Raw genomic sequence first — 13,984 nt, 5'->3', positions numbered from 1 at the left:
TCCGCTATGATCAAAAGGCAGGAAAAAATAAAAATCTCCCTACACATATCTCACATGTGGTCAGTAGAGAGAAAATAAATGAGTGTCAATGCTGGCAATCCTGTATTTGCTTCCCATCATGTATGGTTTCTGAGCACCTAAATGAGCACTGTTCTGGGACTGCCCCATGCTCCGGGCTCCCCACATGTTTTTCATGTCATGTTGTTCATGTTTGATCCCACATCCCAGCAGTGACTGTACTGCTTCCTTTTCTACAGAGAAAATATTAATAAACCCAGGAAGGCAGCAGTACAGCTTGGCACCAGCAATTCTGTGTGTAGAATCCCTAGCACTGGGGACAAAGAAACAGTGAGAAATGATAATTATAAAAAGATAGGGAGGGAGAGAGGGCGAGAATAAGAAATGTGGGAGTTTAACATGAGAGAGGGAGCTGTGGATCTGGTAGTCATTGAATCATATAATTCATTTATTGGTGCATGGATGATGAGGATCAGTGACCAATATCCTGCATTCTTGGGGAGAGTTTGGCTGCATAAGAATACAACACGGTTTATTTCTGAGAGGATTTACAGAAGGTAAGAAGCATAAATAGACCAAAGGATAAAATAAGCTTGATCAATATAACCAATAAAGACTCTGCCAGTGCAGTATTTCATCTTGCAAGTGCTGCGTAAAGCTATGAGCAGATATTCATGAAGCAGCACACCAGCTTCAGTAGCACTTTTCTTCAGAGGGCTGTGAAATGCTGGACAAATACGCATTTAGCACTGCAAGCAGCTGCATTTGGTAAATCTTACTACTCACTTCTTGCAGGCCAAGTAGTTAACTGCCTCGCTCAAGGTTAGGGCAGAAGCCCAGTGACACAACCACAGGAATAACCAGACAGAATCTGGGACAAGTATTTTTACCAAGGAAAGAAACATTTTGCACCAGGTCTGCATTCCAGCTCAAAGGGGCAGGAAAAAAATACACCAGAATGACAAAGATTAGTGACTATGAGCTGAAGCCAGGCATTTAAATTAGGAACAGAGCACATTTTTAACTGCAAGAGGTGAGTAGTCATTGTACAAACAAGGAAAGTGGCAGCTTTCTTATCTTGTATCTTCAGGAACATTGTTTTGCTCTTACACTGAGATCACATTCTGCCCTATCGCACCCACACGCAGATTCTGCACCTGGTAGTCTGAAAAGGACTCACTTAGGGATTTAAGAAGACAGAAATGATTCCTGAATTCCCAGTCCTGCAATGTGATACATGCTGGCAGTCTGTAAGCATACTTGCTGACTTCAGTGGCGCTCTGAGCAAGGACAGGGTCTGCCTCTGCTCATCAAGGTGCATGACTGCAACCTTGAATGTCATTAAAAAGGCATAAGCTTCTGCTGCAATGCTGGAAAACTGTCATCGCGTTTTAAAGCCGACAAACTTGCTTGTTGCTTCTTAATGACATGGACAATGCTGTTCTGCACATACTTCTGCAGCACCAGGAACTCTTCTTGATATTGGTAAGAAAACATGACTTATCAGTAACCTGTCCATACAACTTTTGATTTTATGCAGGCTTGAGTCCCATTCCTGTAATTATTTGTACCCACTCACAGCTTTGCCCACAGGAATCCTCCAAATGACATCGGTGAGACCAAGCTTACACAGAAAGCTGAACACGTGAGAACTTATTTGTAGACTGAGGTTTTACATTTAGCATTTTCTTCTATCTTTGGCCAACATAACCTTTAAAAACATAATTCTGTCTGTGTGCCTAAGTCCACTTGAATGGCTGAATATCTGTAAACCTTGCATGAAGCAGAAGGATCTGTAATCTCTGTATTTTTGGAAGAAAGAGATGTAACAAAGCAATAGAAAAAGGATTTACAGGAAAAGGAGCTGGAATACTCCAGCCAGCAGGATCCCTGGCAGCAGAAACCATTGTTCCATAGAATGAGGTTAATTAACTGGGTAATTTCTGAAGTGCATTTGAATCTAATATATTTACCACAACGATGTCATTAAAAGAGTATCAAGCCACTGCTGGAAGCCCAGACTACTTACAACTCCCACTCTCACCACAACTGCACTGCTACACATGGCTAAAACTGCACGTCTTCTCACACTGCAGCCCTTTCAGCCTTGATCCACACAGGTAAACATGCTCTTCCCCAAGCGCCCCACTGCCAACCATCACTCACTTCAAGATCTGTCACTCACACACTGGTGGGCTCTTCCGCTGACTTATAATGTTAAGAAAGTGGTGGGAATGATTCTTGTGTCTTCCCTCCTGCTCCAGCTGAGCTCATTCAGTTGGAAACTGTTCCTCCTGAAACAGGCTACCATAGCCTAGAAAGGATCTTACAGAAGAGCAAAACCGGTGATCGTTGGCTTTGTCTATATTGTTAAGACAAGCAAAGAAGTGATTGTTGGGCCTGACTCAGGACTACCAAGGACTGCTCCAAACTGTGGTGGGTATTGAGAACCACCTGTCAGCTGTTCTACACACCTTCCCATAGATGGCCTGAGGGTATGGTTCCACTCCATCCTTGTTATGACCTGCAAAAGAGAGTGGGAAGGGTCTGTGGATTGCTTCAGCAGGAGAGAGACTCCAAGCAGAGACAAATGGGTGCCTGTTGTCATGTCTATGGAGCGGCAGTGGGACCGAGAGCTGGTATCTTGATCTTCCCTAGAGGCTGCACAGAACAGCATAGAATCATAGAATAGTCTGGGTTGGAAGGGACCTTCAAAGGTTATCTAGTCCAACCCCCAACATGACATGGTGCTAAGAAAAACACTTCATCAGCAGGCTCCCTCAGGGCGCCCTGGTTCCCAAAGTGACCCCATTTTATAGGACTCTTACAACCCTGACCTTCTTTCCTTCCCCTCCACACACACTTGCCGTGGCGGCCAAAAGGTGCTTCCTTCTCACGTGACTAAAGGCTTTAAGGTAAGAAATGGAGATTTCTAATAATATATTATATAAATGTATATGTAACTACATACACAGCTAATTGTACAATTAGCTAAATACATAGGTGTAAACAGCTTCCCTGCGAGCTGAGAGAGTTGGGGCTGTTCAGAATGGAGAAGGCTCTGGGGAGACCTTAGAGCAGCTCCCAGTGCCTAAAGGGAACAAGAAGAAATCTGGAGGGGCTTTTTACAAGGACATGTAGGGATAGGACCAGGAGGAATGGCTTTAGACTGAAATAAGTAGATTTAGAATAGATATAAGGAAGAAATTCTTCCCCATGAGGGTGCTGAGGCCCTGGCACAGGTTGCCCGGAGAAGCTGCGGCTGCCCCATCCCTGGCAGTGTTCAAGGCCAGGCTGGACGGGGCTTGGAGCAACCTGGTCTAGTGGAAGCTGTCCCTGCCCACGGCAGGGGTTGGAACTGGGCGAGCTTCCCCGCGGTACCTCGGTCGGGAGCCGCACAGCACCGCTCAAACCACACCACCAAGCCCCCCACCCAGCACCACCGCCACAGAGACCCCTCACGCACAGCCGCAGGACGGAAACACCGACCCGAGGCAGCGCGCCCCGCCGCTCCCGCCCATTGGCCCCCGCGCAGGTGGGCGGAGCCGGGGCGGTGAGAAGTGGCCGTTCTACCCGGCAGACTTGTCTGCTCTGGGGGAGACAGGGCGGGCGGGCGGCGGGAGGAGGAGGTGGCTTCTGCTCCAAGATGGCGGCGCAGAGGAGGAGTCTGCTGCAGAGTGTGAGTGGCACCTTTCCCCCCTCCGTGCACACGCACCCCCCAGGTGGGTGCGAGGGGGTACTCGGGTTTCCCTCTCGTCTGCCCCCTGAGGTGCCGTGTGGGGAAAGGGGAGGTCCGGCGAGGGTGGGGAGCGTCCCCTCTCAGAGGGGAGGTGGGCTGCTGCCCTCCTGCCCCCTGTGCCGCCTGAGGGCAGGGGGTCCCAGCTTGCGGGGGACCCTGCGTGGTCGTAATCAGCAGGGCCGCCGCTCTGCAGCGCTGTGGGGCCGCAGGTGGCTGTGGGGCCGTGCCTGTGCTGCGGGGTTGGAGGTGCTCCACTGTGGGAGCGGGCAGCTGGGGGTTGCAGGCCGCGTATGTATGACCTGGCAGTGTGCGCCAAGGAGGTGGTGGCTCCAGGGATGGCTGCCAGCAGCAGGGCCCCAGTCCCTTGTCCTGGGAGAGTGGACTCCAGCGGGGAACCAGAGCCTTCCCTGCCATGAATGTGTGAAGGTCTGGTACACCAGGCGTATAGCTGAGTATAGTGCTGTGCTGTATGGAGTGTGAAACTCAGGTGCAAATCTCACTTCTGGTTTCTTGCTTGCAAGAGCTCAGCTTCACAGGGAAGGGAAGTGGTAAGTGATGCAGTTCTGCAGCAGGGAATACAAAGTTACTGGCTGGGGTGGTGTGCTGTCCAGTTGGCAAAGGGAGAAAGAAGGGTTGAGAAGAGGGTGGGGATGGACTTGTAACTTGTACTGGACCAGGATCCTCCTTCAGGCTGCTTGGGGTTTTTATGTTCTCTTTGCTCTGTCTCCCAGGAACAGCAGCCCAGTTGGACAGATGATTTACCATCCTGCCATCTCTCTGGGGTTGGCTCAGCTCCAAACCGTTCCTACAGTGCTGATGGCAAGGGGACAGAGGGTCACCCGTTGGAAGACAACTGGTTAAAATTCAGGTACGTGGATTGCACCTGGGGCACAGGCTCCTGCCAACACAAGGGCAGGTAAAAGCAGTATTTAGTTTGTCACACAGGTCTTGGAAGACAAGGGTGGGGCCTGAGTGTGCAGGAGGTGTCTGGAGGAACTTGTTGCTGTGTTTTGCAGACATCTGTGACCTCTTTGCTTCTGTCTTCTTTGACAGGAGCGAGAACAACTGCTACCTCTATGGTGTCTTCAATGGCTATGACGGCAACCGAGTCACCAACTTTGTGGGTCAGAGGCTTTCTGCAGAGCTGCTGCTGGGTCAGCTACACGCAGATCACAGTGATGCTGATGTGCGTCGAGTTCTGCTGCAGGTAAAGAAGCTTTGGCTTTGAACGGCTCCTGCTTCTCACACTACCCACCTCCTCTTTCTGCCGCCAGGGGAGCAGCATCTGATTTCTGGGGGAGTTGGAAACATCTGCCAATGGTTGCAGTTGCACTCATCCTGAGCAGCTGTGGGGCTTTGTTTCACTCCCGCCTCATATCCATCTGTCCCTCTGGCTCTCTCAGCACACTGCTGAGAGCTCTCCAGAAAGCTGCAGCTAGTCTGCACTGGACATGTAGGAACAAGTCAGCCTGCCAAGGAGATGACAGTGGGTGAAAGGGAAAAGTTAATGTATGGGGAGATGGATTTGTGCGTGTGCTTTCCTGAGTGACAGGCAAGTTCTTACAATCAGCACACAAGATCAGATAGGTCTCTGACATTGCTGTGAACGTGATTTCAATGTTTTTGTCACCTATTTTGAGCTGTTGCAGGTTGTTTTTACAAGCTGTTAACTAGTTGCGCTGAAATAATTGTGTTTCAGTGTTGATGTAGTGATCCTAGGATGTACAGTGATCATCTACCCTCATGAGCTTGTCCTATGGAGGTGGTGATGGGCAGCCTTAAAGGTCTGTAGGCATTGGATAAAAGCTTACTTTGTCTTTATGGCCTTTTTTAGGCTTTTGATGTGGTGGAAAGAAGTTTCCTGGAGTCTATTGATGATGCGTTGGCAGAGAAGGCCAGCCTGCAGTCCCAGCTACCAGAGGTAATGTAGCCTTAAGAGCAGACACTGCTGGAGGTCCCACCATCCAGGCTGCTGGATGAGATATGGGCATATTTGTTAGTCTGGTGCAAGGGAGGCTGTAACTGAAAATTATTTCTCCGTGGCTCTCTTTTGGGAGCTTGCATGAAGTGAAGCAAACTCCATTTTCCAGAGTTCCCACTGTTCATGCTGGTATTACTTTGACACATTATTGGTTATGTTAGTAAGGAGTGGATATATCATGGAGAGGAGTTCAGCCTGTACGTATGGCTCTTCCAGGACAAAGCCATATGACACAGATGAGAGGCAAGGCCTCAAACTTGTATGGCATCTGGGCAGATGTGGATCATGTTCTTCAAGCGAACAGGACCCTTGTTTCCTGAACCTGTTGGAGCTGTGTCATTTGTTAGGATTGAGCAAATAATTTTATGTCTTGCACAGGCTTGGCATGAGGCTAAGATATGCCAAGACAAGTCCCTTCCCTACAGAATTTTGATTCCAGATGTGATTTCTGTACTGTGGACTGTGCATTTCAGTTTTTCCCTCATTTTGGCTTCCAGGGTGTCCCTCATCACCAGCTGCCTCCTCAGTACCAGAAGATTGTGGAGAGATTGAAGGTTGTAGAGCAGGAGATCTCTGGAGGAGCCATGGCTATCGTGGCTGTTGTTCTCAACAACAAGCTCTATATTGCCAATGTGGGTGAGTTGTTTTTTATCAGCAGCTCAGTCTAGGTGTTTCTGAGGATGGCTGTGATTCTGGGAAGTGAAAGAAATTTGAATGTGAGGGACAGTTTCTTTGCTCTGTGGCCAAGAAATGATATGCTTGTTACTTACAGGAGCATTTGAAATCAGCCTGGCTCTTTATCTCTACACGTGTTGGCTGATGCAATGTGTTATGACCAAAGAACGGAGAGGAAAAAGGGCTGAGAGGCAGTAGTGCAGGTTCACTGAGAATTTGAGGGCTTTCTTGTGAGGTACTGGCTCAGGCCCGATTGAAGAGCTGCCTAACAGGCTTACTATGCTGCTAGCAAGGCTACTTTTTGGAGATAATCATGAAACAGCACATGTGGCTTTCTTTTCTTTTTTGTCTTTATTCCCTTCTGCCATTCCTTTTCCATTTGGATATGTTCCCCCTCTTAACAGCAAAGCTATCTGGTACCTCATCTCACTGCTCCCACTGCAGGTACCAATCGGGCACTGCTATGCAAGTCCACGGTGGATGGGCTGCAGGTGACTCAGCTCAACGTGGACCATACGACAGAGAATGAGGATGAACTTTTTCGCTTCTCCCAGCTGGGTGAGTGTTGGGTTTCTTGTTCTGATCTGAGAATCTCTCCATTTATCTGGGGCACCAGGAATGACTCAAGTCACTGGAAACAATAAATGAACACAAAAAGAAGCTTACTGTGTTTTCAGTTGACAAGTTCAGTTCCTCCTTTTTCTGCATATCTAGCTATTGTGAGGCTGCAGAGTTAGTAAGTTCAGCTCAATGAACCAGCAGAAAACTACCCTTTTTTTTCCAAGTGTTTTGTGTCCAACTGCCAAACTGCCATTGATTTGCCCTCCAGCTGTGTGATTGCTGGAGCCAGTAGGAAAGCAGGAGTGGAAGCACATAGCCAGAGGGCAGAAGCGGGATGGACAATATCTGACTGCTTCTTTGGAAGCAAACCACAGTTATGCTGGGTTAAGTTCTGTGTGCTGCTGCACCCTCAGGATGATGTGTTTCAATATGCCTTTGTACAGGCTGCTACAAAAAAGGCAGCTACGCTTCAGACAGAGCCAGGCCAAACACTGGCATTTACTGCTTTCCCATCAGTAACTATTGAACTCTTAATGCTGACATTTTGCTTTAGGCAATTTCCCTTTTCCCTTACAGCATTTGACATGCTTTCTTTCTTGGTCTAGAACTAGCCCAGACCACTTGTGTGATTGCTAATACCAAATTCTTCTTGAGATAGTTCTGTACCTTTAAGTAGATCATAAAGGTACAGACAAGTTCTTAAAGAAGAACTTCGCTTTCTTCATTAGGTTCATCTGGTAGATACATTCTTATGTGGTGAGGCTGTTGATGTGGTAGTTTTCTGCTACTAGGTCTTGGTTTGTTCTATTTCTCTTTCATTTCCTTTTTTACTTATATTCTTGCAGTAGGGGTGTGTGATGTGAAAAAGAAGACTGAATACAAGAATCTAGGAAAAGAGACCCTTTGACTGTCTTTCTACTGCCAAAAATGCAGAATTTGGCTGCAGTCTGTAGCAGAACAGGGGTCTGGTAGAATCACTGACTTTAACCTGGCACAGCAGTGGCTCTCCTGCTGGCAGTCCCAGCAGAAGAGAGAGCCTGTGGAGCAAGACAGTGAGCACAGGCTGTTTTGAGGGCCCAAAGGAGGTTGTTGTAGGGTTAGGTTGAAACATAGTGATAAGAGGTAGTGGAGATGGCGTTTGTCATGATGGTGCCTATGTTGGACCTCTCCTAGGGGAAGGGAGGGGAAGGTCTTACGCCTTTGTGGTTCTTCATCCAGCACATTGCAGCTTGTTTAGTGCTCCAGCAGTGCTGCTGTGATTTAGACACAACCTCTCTGGCATTCTGAAAGCCTCCCTGTGTTTGTGTCTGTCGACAGCATGTATGCCCCTGCCAGGAGCTGGCAAATGAACCAGGCCATGTTGGTGAGTCAGCTTTGGTCTGCAGCAGATGGCAGAGTTGTGTCTTACTGCTGGGGTAGGTGTGGAGCCATCTGTGCAGTGAGGCTTGGTTTGACTCAAGAGGGAGAGTTTCAGTTGGACCCCTGCCTTCACCTTGTCCTGAGGACAGTCATCCCTAGATAAAACCTCAAAATAACGTTTTCTGCCTGTTAGCTCTAGGTATAACCAGGGAAGGGGAATTGCCAGAACAGCCCAGGTAAGTGGCTCATCTGCTCTGAGTCCTGCCTCAAATAGTAGCTGCATGCAGATGGTTCCTGTTAGAACCTTCTTTGAGATGGGATTCCTCCTTAGCCCCTGCCAGAAGTATATCCCCTTAAATTTATTTAAATAAGTACTTGTTTGGTTGTTGTCCTTATTTTAGGAGTAGCCCTCATCAGTTTCAGCACCTGAGAAAATTCAGTGCCTCTTGTAGGTGGTTCTCCTTTTCTCCCTCTGCAGTCTAGTGTACTGGTGAAACTGTCATGCGGAGTTTAGGAGCAGGAATCAGTAAGAGGCAGAAATAAAAGCAGAATCCTTCACATACATTTTTATTTTCCCTTCCTGCCTTCCTCCATCACACAGTCCAGAACAGACAGGAGCAGATGTTCCCCTGCCTTTTCAGTGAATGCCTGTGCACCCAGGCCAGCTCCCACTGGTGGCTTTGAACCAGGATGTGGGCTTTGTCTCAGGGCCAGCCCTTCCATTCAGAGTGTGTGTGCTGGGCTGTGTGCATCTCTCTCTTTCCTTCCTAGATAACAACTGATGAAAAGGTGACCCTTGGAACACAGCAAACTCCTCTTCCTTTTCTCCCTGTTGGGCTCCTGATGATTCTCTGGCGTCTCGTTTTGTCTTACAAGTCTCTCTATCTGTGGATATTTCTTTTCTCATTCCTGACAGTGTAAGCAAAGGAAGTCCTGCAAGTTTCCCAAAATCGGTTAAATCTTTTTTGTTTTCAATCTGGCAGGCTTGGATGCGGGAAAAATAAAACAAGTGGGAACTATTCGTGGACAGGAAAGCACTCGGCGAATTGGAGATTACAAAGTCAAATATGGCTATACCGATATTGAACTGCTCAGGTCAGAAAAACTCAACTTTGTGGTTTCAAGCCCTGCTTTTCTTTGTGACCCCTCCATTCTTACCTACTATGTTACCATTAAATACTAAATAACACTGTTTCTTTCCAGTGCTGCTAAATCAAAGCCCATCATAGCAGAGCCTGAAATCCATGGAGGGCACTCACTGGATGGGGTGACTGGCTTCTTGGTGCTCATGTCTGAAGGGCTCTACAAGGCACTGGAGGCAGCTCATGGGCCTGGGCAGGCCAACCAGGTGAGCCTGGAAAACATTCCCTTGGCTATGAACTTGCTCCAGTGGTGTCATCTGCTCTTGTACACACCTTGGTCCTCATCTGCCCTGTGAGTGCTGGCCAGGTTGAACACCTGTATGCCATCCCATACCATAATATGGAGCTGCTTTGCCAAGCCAGTTCTTCTGGGCAGCTGCCTGTCCCTTAGGAATGACCCTTAAAGGGAATGTGATGATTCAAGGCACAAGGGCACATTATGAGCAAGAGAGATTGGGAAGTATCTCAGTCGTATGAGTTGCCATAAAAACTCTCAGATCAGATGGCAGGAAAAGGTTTCCTGCAAAATCTCCCAAACATCCTTCCTCTTGGGTTTCTATTTTTTTTTTATCTTCTGTGCCCAGGAGATTGCAGCCATGATAGCCACAGAGTTTGCCAAGCAGACATCACTGGATGCTGTGGCACAAGCAGTAGTAGACCGTGTTAAGAGGATCCACTGTGACACTTTTGCCAGTGGTGGGGAACGGTCTAAGTTCTGTCCCCGGCATGAAGACATGACGCTGCTTGTGAGGAATTTTGGGTACCCCCTGGGTGAGATGAGCCAGCCTACACTGACGCCAACACAAGGTATGTTGGGGAGAGAATGGAACAAAATGAAGAGTGGAAGATAAGGTCTCTTGATGCATCCAGCACTATCCTAACATCAGGAGAGGAGATAATTGGTGTATAAGGAATTCTCTTATTAAAGGGATTATTGGCTTCTGAGACCGAGTCTGTGACGACTTGACAGAATACAGTACGGCATCTAAGAAAGACGGCTTAATATAAATTCTTGGGTTCTTTGGCCTTTCTTTGCCATTTGCACCCCCAGTCATTCGTGTCTCAGCCACATTTTATAACTCGTTTGTTTTCTCTCTTAGGAGGCCGTGTCTACCCAGTCTCTGTGCCATATTCCAGCTCCCAAAGCACAAGCAAGACAAGTGTCACCCTCTCTCTTGTCATGCCTTCCCAGGGCCAGATGGTCAATGGTGCTCACAGCAGCTCAACGCTGGATGAAGCCACCCCCACCCTCACTAAGTAAAAGTCCTTCTCTCTTGCTACCTGCAGTTCTTCCTTGTGCCTCACACCTTGTAGTGATTGAAAAGCAGAGAGAGACCTGTCAGTTACCTGTCAATCATTCCCTTATCTGGAGGGTGGCCCTCATGACTGCAGTATTGACAGCCAGCATAATGTGTTAGCTGGAAAGCAGTTGTGTGAGGAGTGGGAATGAGTAAAGAGAGCAGCTCTGAAGCGAGCCCTGGCAGCATGCCCCGGGGAGCATCATCTGCAGCTATTCGTGGAGGGCACTCTGGCAGCGAGCAGCCGTTCTCCATGGATCTTATGTGCCATGTTGGGTGCTCTGTGTGGAGGGAATGTGGGTGCCCTCCATTTTAATAAGGAAGAGGGGCTATGCAGGTCACCTGTAAGGCTGCTGGAGAAGCTGCGCTGCACAAGTTGGCTTGCTCACAGGCAGAGGCTGGGGTAAATAAAAAGGATAAAGGTTAGAACTGGATCCTGTTTGGGTCCGCTTTGCAGAATCATGCTAGTTAGCAGTTCTGGTTTAGGTTCGGCCTTTGGCTCAGGGTGGTATGTGTACATGCTGCAAAGTGAAGAAAGCCTCTGGTTATTGTGTTCTGGTAGCTCCAGAAACAATGAGGCTGACGCACTAGAGCTGTTTTGGCTGCAACACAGGTCACGCAAGAATAGCTTTCCTTGCTGCCAGACTCTTCCCGTAAACCTCACTGTATGGGTATGGAGAGGCCAGCAGAGTGCATGCCTCTTCTCCCCAGTTATTTTTCCTGCTGTCTGTCCTTTGTTCCTTGGACGCCTGGTTGTACTTAAGGCCTTCCAGATAAAGACGAATTAAACGTCTTTTGGTGTTTATCAATTCCAAGCAGTTCTCAACATTTCTAGTGCTCTGATAGTGCAAGAGACAGCTAAAAAGTTGCAGTTTGCTAAGGATAGCTTGATCTGTGAAGAAGTTGGCACTTGTTCTCATTCTTTTCTTGTCCAAAACATTAGATGGAGAAAATAAAGATGCTTGTGTTCTCTCTCTCTCTCTTTCTCTCCATAGCCAAAGCCCAACTGTGACTCTCCAGTCAACTAATACTCACACGCAGAGTAGCAGCTCAAGTTCAGATGGGGGTCTCTTCCGCTCCCGGCCCACCCACTCCCTCCAGCCAGACGAAGATGGGCGTGTGGAGCCCTATGTGGATTTTGCAGAGTTTTACCGGCTTTGGAACATGGACCATGGTGAGCAGGGAGCACTGACTGTGTCCTAAGGTGGAAATCTGCCTCCTGCAGCCACCCTGTGCTCAGCTGCGTAAGCAAAGACTGAGGCAAGACTGGGAGCGCTCCACTGCGGGCTGTGTTCTGCTGAGAGTTAACTCCTATCCAGGATGTGCTGAACACTGGGCTGGGGAGCTTGTGCAGTGCTCTCCACACACGTGTTGCCTGTGCCAGGCACCCAGTCCTGACCAACCTCGTTCCCTCAGGAGCCCTGTGAATAGGGGAAGGGGTCTTGAATGCAAATAAAGATGCAGAGAGGGCTTCCTCTGAATAATGCAAGAGTAGGGGCCCGTACAGAGGCTGTGTGCGTGCGTGTGTAGGTGTGCATGTGTGTGCCTGCGTGTATGTGAGCTGTCATAATGTTTCCACAACTCGATTTCATAATGCTGTGATTCCAGTGTTCAACTCCATAGAAGATACCTCTATTTTGCAGAATAAATAACTTATAGCTACACTCGTTGACACCTCTGTGGCTTGCTCTCTTCCTTACAGAGTCATGTGTGGGTGTGACAGCTCTTCCCGATGAAACCCTCTGTTCCCCCAGAACAGGGGATTGTACCTCGCACCAGGCAAGCTTCTGTTGTAGAAGTGGCCTGAGCCCCTGCAGGTGACTTAGAGGGTAAAGCTTTTGTCCCATATTTACTTATTTGCTGAGCTTTGGCACTGGATTATGGCTTGGAGTTAAACTATAAATTCACATTATTGTTTTTTTGTAGGTAAAATGCACATTTAGGCCATCGGGAAAGTTGCAGAGGGCAGGTGGCGTTTGTAACAGGGTTTTCCTGTACTGGCTTCTGGCAGTGCACAGCAGGAAGTTATGGGTGGATAGAATGAAAACTATGTAAGGATGTGGCTGCCTTGAAGATGCAGATGTGCACCCTGAGCTGGGCAGCGAGGAGAGGAGGGGTCCTGTTGGTCTGCTGCTTTCGCATTGCGTCCGGGGAAGCCTTGGCTAGCTGACGGAAGGGAGCTTCCTCTTCAGTTCAGGCTTCTGACGGCAGGCGGCAAACGAGCCTCTTCCCGCTGCAGCCGTTCCCCTCCGCCTGCCTCGCTGCCTCCCAGGGGAAGGAGCCTTTCCCCAGCAAACACGGGGATGCCGCAGGGCCCGGTGCCTCCGCGGGGAGTTACGATAAGGCACTAGGCAAACCAAGAGAGGGATAGAGGGATGACTGCAGAAAAGGCAAGTGAGGGACCCGGCCTGCGTTCCTGCCTGGGTATTTTTTGCTTCCAGGCAGGTCACTTTGGGAAGGAGAAAAGGAGGGGAAGGGATGAAGATGAAGTAGCAGAGGATGCTTCGAGGCCAGTGTGTAGCAAAGCAATGGTGCGTGCAGGTTCAAGGTGCTTGTGGTGTGCCAGCTTAGAAAGGAGAAGACGGAGATTTATCCCTTTGGATAAATCAAACAGCACCGAGTGCCCTGAGGCAGGATCTGAGTTCACTGAGAAATAATGTGGGCAGGATCAGAGCAGTGAGAAACGCTTGCTTCCTCAGAAGACACAACAGAGATCCCTTGCACGTAAAGGGGTGGCTCTGCCACTGCCCCTTCCACGTCCTGCTGGTGCAGCTCTGCCCTGCAGGGTTTCCTGTGAATTGCGTGGGGCTTTTGGGCTGCCTGCAGAGGCTCGTATTTCCCTGCCCTCTTGTAGACCCGGGGAGGCTGGGTATGCTGAACGTGCCAGCAGAGGCACCTACCGTTGAGACCCTTCCAACTCTGCAAGGGAAGTGGCGTTCTGTTGGGTGGAGGGCAGCAGAGTTCTGTGAGGTTTGGTGCCTTGTCCCTGAGGCTGACCAAGGCAGGGGCTGGCAGACCCTTACCTGTGTCCTCTGCCTTGTGAGGAGCAGCAAATTAAGGTATCTGAGCTCAGCCTGGCCTTGTTGTCCAGGACTGCTCTGAAATGTTGCTTGACCTGGGGATCCTATCTTCTTCTCCAGGTTGTTGTATGGCTATTTAATAGGATGGTTGGAGCCTGGTATGGACTGAAATGAAGTTGAAGCTGTTTAAT

At 48.9% G+C, this 13,984-nt stretch overlaps 1 protein-coding gene across 1 annotated transcript; it reads left to right on the top strand.

Moving 5' to 3' along the window:
* The first annotated feature begins 3,583 nt into the window (after positions 1-3,583).
* On the top strand, positions 3,584-12,437 carry TAB1 (TGF-beta activated kinase 1 (MAP3K7) binding protein 1). Its single transcript, XM_061450797.1, has 11 exons — positions 3,584-3,697; positions 4,489-4,625; positions 4,811-4,964; positions 5,592-5,678; positions 6,236-6,374; positions 6,858-6,971; positions 9,317-9,428; positions 9,537-9,681; positions 10,060-10,282; positions 10,576-10,732; positions 11,769-12,437. The coding sequence occupies exons 1-11, from the start codon at positions 3,665-3,667 to the stop codon at positions 11,974-11,976; spliced, it is 1,509 nt and encodes a 502-aa protein (XP_061306781.1). The 5' UTR covers positions 3,584-3,664; the 3' UTR covers positions 11,977-12,437.
* Positions 12,438-13,984: the final 1,547 nt, after the last annotated feature.

The sequence above is a fragment of the Pezoporus flaviventris genome, unplaced genomic scaffold, assembly GCF_033815535.1.
Source record: "Pezoporus flaviventris isolate CSIRO_AGI_PZ_B2104156 unplaced genomic scaffold, CSIRO_AGI_Pfla_v1 ptg000011l, whole genome shotgun sequence".
Taxonomy (NCBI): Eukaryota; Metazoa; Chordata; class Aves; order Psittaciformes; family Psittacidae; genus Pezoporus; species Pezoporus flaviventris.
Note: the sequence above shows the minus strand (reverse complement) of the source record. Positions and strands in the feature narration are given on the sequence as shown.

What these genes read in the sequence shown, in the direction of transcription:
- TAB1 (XM_061450797.1), top strand. Translation starts at nt 3,665, where the DNA reads ATGGCGGCGCAGAGGAGGAGTCTGCTGCAGAGT. An exon ending in GCTCTATATTGCCAATGTGG is followed by an intron (nt 6,375 to 6,857) that starts GTGAGTTGTTTT and finishes CTCCCACTGCAG; the next exon opens with GTACCAATCGGGCACTGCTA. An exon ending in TACACTGACGCCAACACAAG is followed by an intron (nt 10,283 to 10,575) that starts GTATGTTGGGGA and finishes TTTCTCTCTTAG; the next exon opens with GAGGCCGTGTCTACCCAGTC.